Raw genomic sequence first — 14,168 nt, forward strand, 5'->3', positions numbered from 1 at the left:
TTTAAGTAACTGGGGTAGTTTGGAATAAGTGCTCATCCTGAAGCCTGGGATAGGTGGGCTGAGGAGCCCCATTTCCAAGAAGTGGTAGTAGACAGTCAGTGCCAAGAAAATATGCCAGAGGCCAAGAAAGGAATCAGTGCTGCAGTCTGCTGAGGTTCTAGGAGCATGAAAACACCACAGGGATCCAGAGCAGCAGAGGCATGGATTTCTCTAAGCAGTTATAATGGGTAGTTGCAAGGGAGCCTGCTCACTAGGATGTGATAGAATTATATTACAGAAATTGTTGGTAGATTTCTTACCTCAAAAGTCCACCCTTCTTCCTTGTCTCCATCCAACAACATTTTTGTCTCCTTGTAAACCTTCCCTACTTCCAGCTGCAATGGGGAGGCATTAAATTCAATCCTTTGCAGGTTAAAGCCTATTCCAATCCCAATGGCCTTTATAAAGCTTTCCTTTAGTGCCTAAAATACAGAATGACATATGTTTAATCCACATTTGTTGCTTTTAATGGCTAAAATTGTTACCTACAACACAACAATTACATGTAGCATATCACTCAATCTAGACTGAAAGGTCATCTCTGAGCAGAAACTGTGGGTCAAATAAATTCTATTCTTAGACAAGTAAGTCTGAGATTACTTCAGATTTACATTGGTATAATTATTAAGAGCAGAATCCATCCACAGGCAGTTTACTCATCTGTAGGAACAGTACAAATCCATGGTGCTGTAATGCATATATAAATACAAAATGACCTACAATTCTGAAATAATCAAGGGCTAGATTGTGTCCTCTGCTGGATGAACCAGGAACCTCTCCACCGTACTTTCATGTATGCATAAGGCCAGCCACAGTTCTTCCTAAGAATTCCAGCTGCAGCACAGACCACCTTGCACACCTACAGATATCCTGAGGCACCAAGGATGTAATCTAACGATAATCGTATCTGTGTGTGCAGCTAATGAAGTTTTACATCATGACATTAAGTACTACTTTGATAAAGTGTGTTCTCTGACAGATTATACTTTGTGTTTTTAAAAAAGAAAAATATATTACCCAGTGCCTATAAAACATATCTAGCTGAATCCATTCGTTATTCATGGACTTGATTACCATCCACTCTGCCTCTGTAAACTGTCGTTTCATAATGCGAAAGAAATCCGGAACTGAACCACTACCTGTAAAATCAGAAATATTTACAACAAATATTTTAATACAAAAAATAGTTATAAGCAAATGAATTGCCTTATATTACTGCTCCAAGAAATAACTGCCACAGTACAACATATTATTCATTAGAAAAAATATTTCTGAACTAAGCTGCTTTGAAAATCTCAAAACTAAACAAGACTGCAAATGCAGCTGTAGTCAATACAAAGAAATGTAAATATAGCCAACATATTAAAACTGTACAGATGTTGATGAAAGCCTACTATGACAAATTATACATTTTAAGGAAAGTAAAAGAGCAAAAAAAGTCTTCCCTCAGCTAAAGTGCTAACTTTAAAAGATGTACATTTGAGGAATAAAGCCATAAAAAAAATCCCACACCTTCAGCACAGTCTAAAGTGACAGCATCTAATCATTTTGTTGACCCAGTCATTAGTCAGCTGTGAAAATAGTCAGCATAGGGCACACAGCTTTCTATATTTGATTGCTTAATGTAATATTAATAAATCAATATGCTATATAGTATTTCTATCTACCTATCACTGTACTAAAATGAGATTGTCTGAGTCACCTGAAGTGCAGGGATGCTGTATAGTAGCTGACCTGCAACTATACACTTATTTTTCATATGTGCATTCTCCTGCACTCAGCATATGATCTGCATTATCATTGTATGGTATAGCTCAGTAATCATACAATATGCAAATACTGTACTCAGACTGGCTGAGACCCATTATTCCAAATTCTCGTTAAATATAAAAATTTAATTTTAAAAGTAGTTCCTTCTAATGGAACGAGAAGGGACAATGAAAGAGGACTATGAGGGAAAGTGGTGGGGGGGGGGGAGGGGGAGTAAGTCTTGCTTAAAGGGCAACAAACGTGTGTTGGCGTGGTGGGATTCAGAAGTTGGTATCACCATGTACGTCTCCGAATGAGCAGAATGATTTATAGTAGCTACAGCATAGTGAGCACATTGCAGTATAACAGCAACTTGAAGGAGCTCTCTGCTAACCTGGTATCAATTTTAACTTAGGCCTTCTGCATCAGAGTTTAGTAAGTCCAGGATATAGTTATGTGAGCATAAACAAGAAGCCTCTTCAAGTTAACATTTAAATATGTTTAAATAGTCAAGCATGAAGGTGAAAAAGTATTTTACATGTATTTAAAATAAAAGTCTTCATTTAAAAATCAGTGCAGCCGTGGTTTTCAACAGCAGTTCTCCAGTGGCTGAAACACTTTCCTCCACACTCCAGGCTCAATTTTACTTTGCAGTAAGATGCTGCAGAATATGCAGTTATATTTAGGCCCCTCCCAAATTCACATCCATTTTGGTCAGTTTCACGGTCATAGATTTTAAAAATTGTGAATTTCATTATTTCAGATATTTTAAATCTTAAATTTAATGGTGTTGTAATTGTAGGGGTCCTGATCCAAAAAGGAGCTGAGGGGTGGGGGGTCGTGTCACAAGGTTATTGTAGAGGGTGGTTGCAGCCTTCAGAGCTGGGCTCTTGGTCAGCAGCCGCCATTCTCTGGCTGTCCAGCTCTGAAGGCAGCAGCGCAGAATTAAGGGGGAGGGGGGCAATGTATGGTATTGCCACCCTTACTTCTGTGCTACCACTGGTGAGGTGCTGCCTTCAGAGCTGGGCACCCAGCCAACAGCTGCCACTGTCCAGCTGCCCAGCTCTAAAGGCAACGCAGAAGTAAGGGTGACAATACTTGATCCCCCTAAACCTTGTGACCCTCCTGCAACTCTTTTGGCTCAAGACCCCCATGCTGGTCTCCCCATGAAATCTGTATCGTATAGGGTAAAAGCACACAAAAGATCAGATTTCACGGTGGGGAGAGGGGGGACCAGATTTCACTGTCTGTAATGCGTTTTTCATAGTCGTGAATTTGGTAGGGCCCTAGTTATATTGGTTAACAGCACTTCAATGATATGTTGGAAGCAATGGAAATCACAGCATGGTTAGCTACACAGCCATGACAGGCAGGGCTGGCTTAAGGAAGTGTGGGGCCCAATTTGAACATTTTCAGCAGGGCCCCGGCAGGGATGACTTAAAAAAAAAAAAAAACCCCTTTCATTTCTTCCATGTATTATTTACTTTCCATATAAATAAAAACAAAATTATATATTACGTACAATTGCTGGCTGGAGGCAGGGCAGGGGCTGACTGGAGGTAGGGTCTGGCTGGAGGCAGGGCAAGGGGTGCAGGGCTGGCTGCGGGCAGGGCAAGGGGTACGGGGCTGGCTGGAGATGGGCTGGCTGCAGGCAGGGGGTGTGGGGCTGGCTGCAGACAGGGGCTGGCTGCAGGCAGGGCAGGGGGTGCAGCAGGGGCTGGCTGGAGACAGGGGCTGGCTGCGGGCAGGGCAGGGGGTGCACGGCTGGAGACAGGGCAGGGGGTGCAGCAGGGGCTGGCTGGAGACAGGGCAGGGGGTGCGGGGCTGGTGTGGGCAGGGGGTGCAGCAGGGGCTGGCTGCGGGGCTGGCTGGAGACAGGGCAGGGGGTGCGGGGCTGGTGTGGGCAGGGGGTGCAGCAGGGGCTGGCTGCGGGCAGGGGGTGCAGGGCTGGCTGTGGGCAGGGCAGAGGGTGCGGGGCTGGTGAGGGCAGGGGGTGCAGCAGGGGCTGTCTGCGGGCAGGGCAGGGGCTCCCCTGATTCTACCGCCCCGGCCCTTTACAGAGCTGCCAGAGCCCTGGGGAAGCAGCGGGGCTCCCGCGGCTATTTAAAGGACCGGGGCGGCAGTGGCAGCTGGAGCCCCAGCCCTTTAAATAGCCCCCGGAGCCCCTCGCTACCCCAGGGCTCCAGAAGTGGGGCTCTGGTGGCAATTTAAAGGACCTGGGGCTCTAGCCCCTGCTGGGAGCCCCAGGCCCTTTAAATTGTCCCCTGGGGAAGCCGGGCCGCCCCGGTACGGCGTACCGGCGGCGGCAAGGGCACGAGTCCCTCTTAGGCGTGGGGCCCGATTCAGGGGAATCGGCCCCGATGACAGGTATAATTAATCCGCATAACCAAGCAATCTGCCCATTAGGTCTTAGAGATAAGTAAATGGACATGGCAGAATGCAATCTATTTACTTCAGCAGGGATAATCCAAATCTACATACCTTCAATACGTAGAATTTTCTGTATTTTGACAGGTTGTTGTATATTTTTAAATACACGTTTTTATTTCAGCCTCATTTCTGGGGTTTTCTTTTGCCACTAATAAATACTATGGCATTGTCATAATGTCTTCACTAATTTGTATTCAATTAATATGGCTAAAGTATACCTCACACTAAAACACACATTTAGGTTTTCTGACCTGTTATTTTGCTTTCCATTTTAGCAAGAACCAAATTATTAGTTGCAAAATGTCTTACATGGGAGTGATATTTTGGATGGAAGGTGATAATGGCAGCCCTAACCAGGTTCAAGCATAGATTATAGCTAAGCAGAATTGTTCTCTGACAGGTAACTAGATAGAAGTTGCAATAACCAACTGATAGAAAGATCCAGAACAACCCAAGGAGGCCAGATGTCCTGCTCTTACTGTGGGGGGCGAAGTGCTGTTAAAACTGGAGGCATGCCATACTAACAGAAAAATTAATGTGCTGGTGAAAAGCCTCATCAGGCAAAGGATCCACCTAGATCAGGTAATGTATTCTCAATTAAAATAAACAACAACAACAATAATATGGACTACCTCTTAAGGGAAAGACTGTCTTATGGACAGTTGCCCTGGATTTGAGGGGTGTGTATACCCCAGAATGTGATCAAGCTAATTGCAACCATATTGTGTGCATTCAGCCACTCTGAAGTAATGAAATAGAACACCACGTACTTAAGGGTTAATTTGGAGACAGGCTTTTAGAAGCAAGGTCAAAACTAGCTACAGTTTCTGCTAATCAGAATAGGAGGAGGGACAAACAAGTAAACAAGTGAGACTAAAAACCTTGGTGGTTGGAAAACCTTGAGTCTAGACGTCTCTGATATTAAGTTTATGGAAAGTTAGAAAAGTGATGATATAGTAGGGGTGTTTTATAAAAGATTAGGTAATAGATTGTACTTGGGAGCAGTCCTCTGAAGTCATCTTGAGATGTTTTTCCTGACACCTTTTCTCCCCGGTGAGTGAGAAACTGGCCACTGCAAAGCTGCTGTTAATTACTCAATACCGTTCCAGATGTTAGGTGAATATCTGGGATGCTCTAAACCTATTGCTTATGTTTGTGTGTGCTTAAATCTAATAAACTGCAGACTGAATTGTTGTGTTCCTGTTGATTTATTCCTTACAGCGCCTGGAGTGAAATCGTTAAGTTGCCCCTGTTGGGAGTTCTGAAAACCTCAGGTAAGGGAAAGACTGTCCTATGGACCACCTTTCCCAACCCCTCACCTCCCCTTATCCTTTTCATGATCATGAAACTACAATAATGCCTGCTCCAGAGACTCCACAGTTTAAGACCTGTGAAGGACTGGGCTGCAGTCTCCCCCTGCAGCCCAGAAATTGCAGGGCTGGAAATTCATGAAATTGCTGGAGTTGCTGTCTCCTGCTCCCTCACAATCCGATTACTCAGAACATTACCCCTCAGCTCTCAGAGCTTCTTCCTCTCGTTCACCTCCGTCAGTCCAGAGCCACCACACCCATGCAATTTTCAGATTGTTGCCTGCCATTCCCTCTCTCCCATTCTCATAGTCCCTTCCCCATCCAGACCCCATGCACTCTCTGCCCCTCAGATTCCCTACTTCTCTTTGGTCCTAGTTTCCTTCATCTACCCAGTTTCACTCCCTGACATGCTTCCTAGGCTTCTCATCCTCAACAATCCTTTCCTTTCCACTGCAAAATCCTGTCACTCTCCTCTGCAAGCCCCAGATACCGCTTTCTTCCTCCTCTGATGCCTCCCCATCTTCATTTCCCTCTCTGCCTTGTAGTTGGCTAGCCATTCACAACTACTATAAAAGATACACACACAGCTCAGTGTGGCTCTTCTTACTCTTCCCATCCTGTGAGCAACATGACAGCTCCTCTGCTCAACCCCCACCCTTGCTGCAACACTCAGCCTGGGAAGGGGCAGAGGGCAGTGAAGAACCTCTGGAGAAGCCCTTCTCAGTCTAGACAGGTGAGAAGGGAGATCCTGCTGCAGATAAAGAATTCTCTCTCCTGCAACTGAATTTTCAGAAAGTTTATTACTTATAGCAAACCAGAAACAGCACATCTGCATAGTGCATTTCAAGCAGGTTTTATAGCTGCATATTATTTCTTACTTAGCAATAGAAGAACACAGATTCCTACAGGACTTACTTCTAAATAAGTATGATCAGCACAGAGGCCCTTTATTTGGTTAAACTTGCATTACTACACAAGCAGTGTTTATACCCTACTCTATACTTGATAAAGCTAGAAAAGTTCTGCCAGAAGCTCCATCTGCATGCATGCTACCCTGTCACATACATGTAATGTATACACAGATGACCATACAGCAGCTCTGCAGATTTGTCCTAGAGAAGTGTTGCTCCTTTCAATCCAGGAGGTGGAGCTGGTTCTCACAAAAGGTGTTACGATCATCTGACCACAAGGCTGACCCCACATGACTCTCAGATACACAATCCTGACTGTTTGGAAACATTTTCATGACCTATGTCAAAATAAATTTAACTCCTACACTTGAAAAATTTGAGGTCTGTTCACACAGAATTTCATGGTACTTTAGACATACTCAGCATTGTTGGAGAAAGACATACATGTTGAAGAAAGGGCAATTCTTGTTTTGATGAAAATAGTGGGGAGCTTGTGAGCAAAGAATACTATAGTACTTAGGATACCTTGTCATTAAAGGAAAATAAAAATAAAGCGAGGCAAACATATGTTTTTAAGCATATACTACCATCTCAGATACTTGAGAAGTTACTGGACAAAGTGCCTTAAAAGTAAAAATCCTAAGAGGACCTTCTTTCACAAATGGAGGATTACAGGCTCAGATGAAGAATTACAAAGAGCCATACAAAATTCAGCATCCACTAGGGACCATTTAATTAACAGGTAGTTTATTTTTAACTAAATGTAGCCTTATGTTGCCATGTTTTGGTTTTGGCAAAGCTTTGCTATGTTCTGGTTTTATGAGGCCCCAAACACGTTCCCTCTTGACATTCCAGTGTAAGATTTGAGGGTTTGAAACTTAGTTTGGGCATATGTAGTACATCTTCTCTTTTTATATTAAAAAAGATCTCTGCTTTGCAAATTAAATTTGGCAGCGCTATGTGTATGTATGCATATGGCATTTTTGTACATAATAAAATACTGTAAAGATAGTAATGAATCCAGACTAAAAATAGAGGAATTCTCAAGGCAAAACCTACTATCTATGCAGTGGAATCCCAGGACAGTAAGAGACTGCTATTTAACTTAAGAATCCTAGAATATCAGAGTTGGAAGGGACCTCAGGAGGTCATTTAGTCCAACCCCCTGCTCAAAGCAGGACCAATCCCCAACTAAATCATCCTAGCCAGGGCTTTGTCAAGACTGACTTTAAAAACCTCTAAGGAAGGAGATTCCACCACCTCCCTAGGTAACCCATTCCAGTGCTTCACCACCCTTCTAGTGAAAAAGTTTTTCCTAATATCCAACCTAAACCTCCCCCACTGCAACTTGAGACCATTACTCCTTGTTCTGTCATCTGGTACCACTGAGAACAGTCTAGATCCATCCTCTTTGGAACCCCGTTTCAGGTGGTTGAAAGCAACTATCAAATCCCCCCTCATTCTTCTCTTCTGCAGACTAAATAATCCCAGTTCCCTCAGCCTCTCCTCATAAGTCATGTGCTCCAACCCCCTAATCATTTGTTGCCCTCCGCTGGACTCTCTTCAATTTTTCCACATCCTTCTTGTAGTGTGGGGCCCAAAACTGGACACGGTACTCCAGATGAGGCCTCACTAATGTCGAATAGAGGGGAATGATCAATCTGCTGGCAATGCTCCTACTTATACAGCCCAAAATGCCGTTAGCCTTCTTGGCAACAAGGGCACACTGTTGACTCATATCCAGCTTCTCATCCACTGTAACCCCTAGGTCCTTTTCTGCAGAACTGCTGCCTAGCCACTTGGTCCCTAGTCTGTAGCAGTGCATGGGATTCTTCTCTGCACTTGTCCTTGTTGAACCTCATCAGATCTCTTTTGGCCCAATCCTCTAATTTGTCTAGGTCTCTCTGTATCCTATCCCTATCCTTCAGCGTATCTACCACTCCTCCCAGTTTAGTGTCATCTGCAAACTTGATGAGGGTGCAATCCACGCCATTCTCCAGATCATTAATGGATATTGAACAAAACCGGGCCCAGAACCGACCCTTGGGGCACTCCGCTTGATACTGGTTGCCAACTAGACATGGAACCATTGATCACTACCTGTTGAGCCCAACTATCTAGCCACCTTTCTGTCCACCTTATAATCCATTCATCCAGCCCATACTTCTTTAACTTGCTGGCAAGGATACTGTGGGTGACCGTATCAAAAGCTTTGCTAAAGTCAAGGAATAACACGTCCACTGCTTTCCCCTTTGGAATCAATTATTTTATTTATACTGCAAAAATACAGTAGAAACACGCTGGAGAATTTTTTTATGATTGTTGAAGAATAATTAGGCTGGCAAAGTGATGCTAAAGTTCTGCATCATCAAGGCTGCAGTAGTACTCCTGCTGCTTACTTAACTCAAGGCAGTGCTGAAAAAGGATTCGCATAGATTTAAAGTGATAGTAACAAACTGAATGTCAGACATCCATGGGGAATTCTTAGTCCATTCCAAAGCACTACCATATACGACATGGTTTAAAGGATTAGTTATGTGCATGTATATGTTAGGTATATTGCTTTTTGTGGGCCTGATTCTGCAACGCTTACTCAAGGTGAGTAGCTCCTACAGAATATATTATCCAGGGCCCATTTCTGCAAGACATACTCATACAAGTAGTCTCAGCTGCAGCAACTGGGAATACTCTACATGAGTTTCAGTTTGGGATGCTTTCTCAGGGTTCAGGGATGTTTAAACAGCACTGAAGTTGTCAGGCTGAGATACTAGCTGAGGGTGTTACTGATGCCTTCAATTAGAAAAACATAATTGCATCTCTAATGGTCACTAACCCTTCTGGACAGATACTCATGTATTTTTAGTTGCTCATGAATCATAGGATCAGAAATTAGAGACAGAAAAGACCTTTATGGTCATCTTGTCTATCTCAGGGACAAAACAGTTTTCTTTCCTACAATATATAATATTTATTTCAGAGATATTATTTTTGTTTGCAAATAATACAATTAGAGCTAAACTGACAAGCATCTGGAAGCTGCACAATATTTATCTGATTGGTCAGGCATTTAGTGAGCTTGTGGGATCAACAATACAGCAGGATATAAATTTAATTTTTGTAATTTTAGTCACAGGCAAGGAAGGTAAGGCATGTTTTTTATGAGACTTGAAAAATGACAGTCTGAAAAGAAACAGGAAGTTTGCTCCAGAGGGCAAGAGATGAAAAGGAGAAGGTTCTTACCAACTGTGTCCAGACTGTGTGAATAGATAGAGAAAAGTCCAGTTCAGCTGGGCAGAAGCAGTGGAAAAGAATGCATAGTAAGAGGTTTGACAGACTGACAATATCTGTAGTGCCCTGAACAAACCTCATAGAATTAAGATAAGCTTTACTGAGTTAAGTGAAACCTTACTGAATTAGGGGTTAATACCTTTGGAGTACAATGCATTTAAAATGCAAGTGTGCATGTGTTGTTGCTGCACTGTGTTTCTTCTGTAGTAGGGAAGGGGATCCTAATGAACTTCCTCTGTTATCAGCCCTCCAAGTCACTCCCTGAGGAGAAATGAATATTCTAGTTCAAACTGAATTATCCGAAAAGCAACAGACAAAGAAAATACTTTTGGATGAAAGTCCAGAGTTTAGCCTGACACAACTCCTGGTCCACCGAATGCCCCAGTCCTTAAGGACAGACTTGGCCTAGTGAGGCCTCATAACAGTTTGTGCTTGTTTTGAGCTCAAGCTCTGATGGAACTTGGAACTACAAAGAAACCCCTAAGGTGGTGTGATGCCTGGTAAGCTTATTAGCATGTGTGTAGCATTCTTTTATTATTTTTAATATGTTTTCTCTAATGCTTTTAACTAAGAATAAAGTAGGCTTGCATGGGAAGTGCTGCATGGTATCTTATATCTGCAGCAATCATTCTGCTGCTTACCAGTCTCTGAAGAGAAAGCAACCAAGACTGTTTAGGCAGACTCTTTGCTGGGAAATACACAGTGAAGGCAGGGAACAGTTCAGCCTGGAGATACCCCTGTCAGAAAAGAGAGAGATGTGTGGCTCCCCACAAGAGAGGCAACCACTGGGGGCAGAGCCGTCCCGTCCATAGGACGGACCGGGGCAATCAGCCCGAGACCCGCACTTTGGGGGGTGCCACGCTTTAGGGGAACGCAGGGGGCAGGGCAGCCCAGGGGAACAGCGGGCGGCCTGGCACCAGCAGCAGGGGGCAGGCGCGCACTCACCGGCCTGGGCATTTATTTATTTTTCTTGCCCGCAGCCCCCCAGGAGGCTCAGTCACTGCGGCAGCAGCAGCGAGCGACTCAGGCCCAGCCTGCTCCAACGGCTCCTGGCGTCGCCTGCTGCTACAGGGTCCTAGTGCCCCACAACCACTAGTGCCAGGGCAGGCTGACCCAGGCTGACACTAACCCTGCCCTTCCGCCTCGGATGGACTCTTCCCTTTTCAGCAGGACCCTCCACCAGCACAGGGGGGCCCCCTCGCTCCTAGCACAGGTGAATGGTAGCCAGTAGTCTCCATCACCCGTTGCCTACCACTGGTGTCCCCCCCCAGTACCCCACACCTCCCCCTTCCACTGCCCTTTCTCCCCTCTCCCAGCACTGAGTGGGGTCTTCCAATGCCAGCTCCAGGCCAAGGCCAGCCCTTATCATCCCCCTGCCTCAGGGTCCTCCTTGCCTTTCAGCTCTCCAGCCTTGGGGTCCCCCTCCCTGCAGTACCAGGACCTGGGGTCCCACAACTCTCCTCTCTCCACCACCCACAGGACTGGGGTCCTCCATCCATCTGCTTTTCCGCCTCCGCTCACCATTGTGGCCCCCAGAGAAAACAGATCTTAGAGCCCTCCTCCATGCTGGAGGGTCCTGGGGTACCCCAGCACCAGGGCACACATAGGCCCTCCAAGAACCACCCAGTTCCCAAGACATGGACTCTTAGTGTTGTGAGTGTGTAATTACATTTTTAAAAAAATCCATTGAGGATAGTGAGACCATATGCACCTGGGAAGTGAGTTTGCTGCAAGGAAGTCCAGGAAGGTGGATTTCAGAATGTAAGTGGTGCGACACTGATCGTGATTGGTGAGGTTTTTTATAAATTATATGAACTTCGTTTTACTCTATCCTCTCTGTGGTCTGATTTAGCTAAATGTTAAAGTTCACTTGTCATCCAAAATATAAATCTTTGTTAGGTGCCTGGATTTTGTATTTAAAGGGAAAGACAGGTTTAAGTGATTTTCTTTTTTGGTTAGTCCAGCTTCAGACTTTATATAGAAATACCACTTTTTCAACTAAGGATATGGATAATTTTATTCTCTCAGCACCACTAAAATTACATGATTTACCCAACCTCACACAAGAAGTCTATAGCAGAGCTAGTAATTGAACTCAGAACCATGCTTGCTATCATTGGGCTGGTCTACACTGCGGGGGGGATCGATCCAAGATACGCAACTTCAGCTACGCGAATAGGTAGCTGAAGTCGAAGTCTCTTGGATCGAATTACCTGGGGTCCAGACGGCGCGGGATCGACAGCCACGGCTCCCCCGTCGACTGCGCTACTGCCGCTCGCTCTGGTGGAGTTCCGGAGTCGACGGTGAGCGCGTTCGGGGATCGATATATCACGTCTTAACGAGACGCGATATATTGATCCCGGATAAATCGATTGCTACCCGCCGATACGGCGGGTAGTGAAGACGTACCCCTTGTTTACCACTCAGAAACCATAAGCATAATAACCCTGTTGTATGTATAGGAATGCAGAACTGAAAATTAAAGGTAAGGAAAATTAAACTGTTTACATGAAACAGATAAAATTACAAGAAATATATGCAAGCAAAAATAAAGGGAAAGAGTTAAAGGAGCGTGTTAAAATTTTATAAGGAAAAATAAACTTAAAAATAATCTAAGCCCAGACACAAATAAGATATTTCTCAATAAGTATGAAAGGCAAAATGGCTAGGCAGAACCAACGAGGCCACTAAAGAATGTGAGTTGCTGACAGACAAGGATATTAGTGGAAGTCTGAAAGAATTCTTTGTTTTGGTATTCACAGAAGCTGAAGTTTTATCCTTGAGACTGATATATTTTCATTGGGGATAAGGTTTGAAGTGAAATGTTAAAACTGAAATAAATAGAAAAGCTGACAGCAAACCAGACTCTGAAGAGTTATATCACAGAATTCTCCAGGCGATAGCAAAGTGAACAAGATGGCTTTTGACAGATTTTTATGGTAGTTGGCCAAAGAAAATGGAAGAACAGTATTAGATCACTAGACGATCACTAACATAGTTCTATTTTAAGACAGGATTAAATAAGAATCTTGTAACTAAATTCCTTAATTTCAGTTACTGCAGAGACTTGGAAACTTTCACAGCAAGCCGAGTTATGGATCTATTAACTCTGGACTATAATTTAGGGCATGGCTACACTTGCAGATGTCGAGCGCTGGAAGTTAAACCAGCCTTCGGAGACCATAGCAGGGAAAATGCTGCCGAGTGTTTACGCTCTCAGCTGGAAGCGCACTGGCGTGGCCACATTAGCAGCTCTTGCAATGCCAAAAAGAGCAGTGCATTGTGGTAGCTATCCCAGCATTCAAGTGGCTGCAAGGTGCTTTTCAAATGCGGGGTGCGGGGTGGAGTGTGACAGGGAATGTGTTGTGTGTAAGTGGGGGGGAGAGTGAGTGGGTTTTTGGGGGGCTGAGTGTGTGTCAGCATGCTGTCTTGTAAGTTCAGTCCCTCCCCCCATCTCTCTCTCACACACTCACAGCAAGCAACATTCCACACTAATGGCTTGCTTTGTCCCAGAGCAGATAAGCATGCCCGCTGTCAGAAACGGAGCTTTGAAAGGGGATATCCGCATTCCTACAGCCGATTCCAAAACAATGACAAGAGTGGTCACTTGACTTAAGGAGATTATGGGACGTTTCTGGAGGCCGATCAAAGCGCAGTAATGCAACACCTCGTTCACACTGACGCTGGGGCGTTTCAGCCAAGGCGCAACAAGCGTTATGCTTCTCGTGGAGGTGGATTACCAGGAGCACTCCGGCTGTAGAGTCCAGGCACTCTAAGTGCTTTGCTAGTGTGGACAGGTCGGGAGTTAGAGCGCATTAAAGCAGCCCCAGGTGCCCTAACTTGCAAGTGTAGCCATGCCCTAAGTCAGCAGAGATTCATGAAGAAAAAATGCTTAAAGGAATTTCTTTCCCTGCTGCCATTACTAGTTTTACATTCTCTCTTTCCATTCATTGTTTGAAATGTTTCTTGGAAAAGACTGAAAGTTAAAGGTCTTCCCAACTCACTTTAACTTTTACCATCCAGAAAATATGAGGCTAGAGTGAAAGTTAAGTAACTTAAGGGGAGGAGAGAGGGATTTTATTTGATCAGACTATTTAAACCTGCTTTGTGTTTAAATCTGTTTGTGTTAACATCTCTAACTTCAATGACAGATTAACTTTTTGTTAATCATTGAAAAAGAGTGGGCACCCTAAAAATATGCTTTGGAGAAAATCAAAAGTTCCAGCAATACAGTCAGGAAAAAGTGATCTACCAGATATGTCTACCAGTTTTAAAAAAAATAAGCAGAGAAGAGAACCCTCTTCTCCACTTCACTCCAAACTTTCAGTCTCTCTTTAAAGATCATAACGTTAAAAGTACAAGCCTAATATTATTTTCTTTACTAATCACCCATAAGATAATATTTTCTGCTACTTTAGAGTCATCAATCCAGACTGAAGGA

At 44.2% G+C, this 14,168-nt stretch overlaps 1 protein-coding gene across 1 annotated transcript in view; it reads right to left on the bottom strand.

Moving 5' to 3' along the window:
* Window positions 1-14,168, bottom strand: part of AASDHPPT (aminoadipate-semialdehyde dehydrogenase-phosphopantetheinyl transferase) — a 54,339-nt gene that overhangs the window by 18,131 nt on the left and 22,040 nt on the right. Inside the window, exons 3-4 of the mRNA XM_065418372.1 lie at window positions 1,057-1,178; window positions 300-461 (exon numbers count right to left, since the gene is read on the bottom strand). Of these exons, the coding sequence (XP_065274444.1) occupies window positions 300-461; window positions 1,057-1,178 (284 nt within the window). The remainder of the gene's footprint in view (window positions 1-299; window positions 462-1,056; window positions 1,179-14,168) is intronic.

Source organism: Emys orbicularis, chromosome 1, assembly GCF_028017835.1.
Source record: "Emys orbicularis isolate rEmyOrb1 chromosome 1, rEmyOrb1.hap1, whole genome shotgun sequence".
NCBI lineage: Eukaryota > Metazoa > Chordata > Testudines > Emydidae > Emys > Emys orbicularis.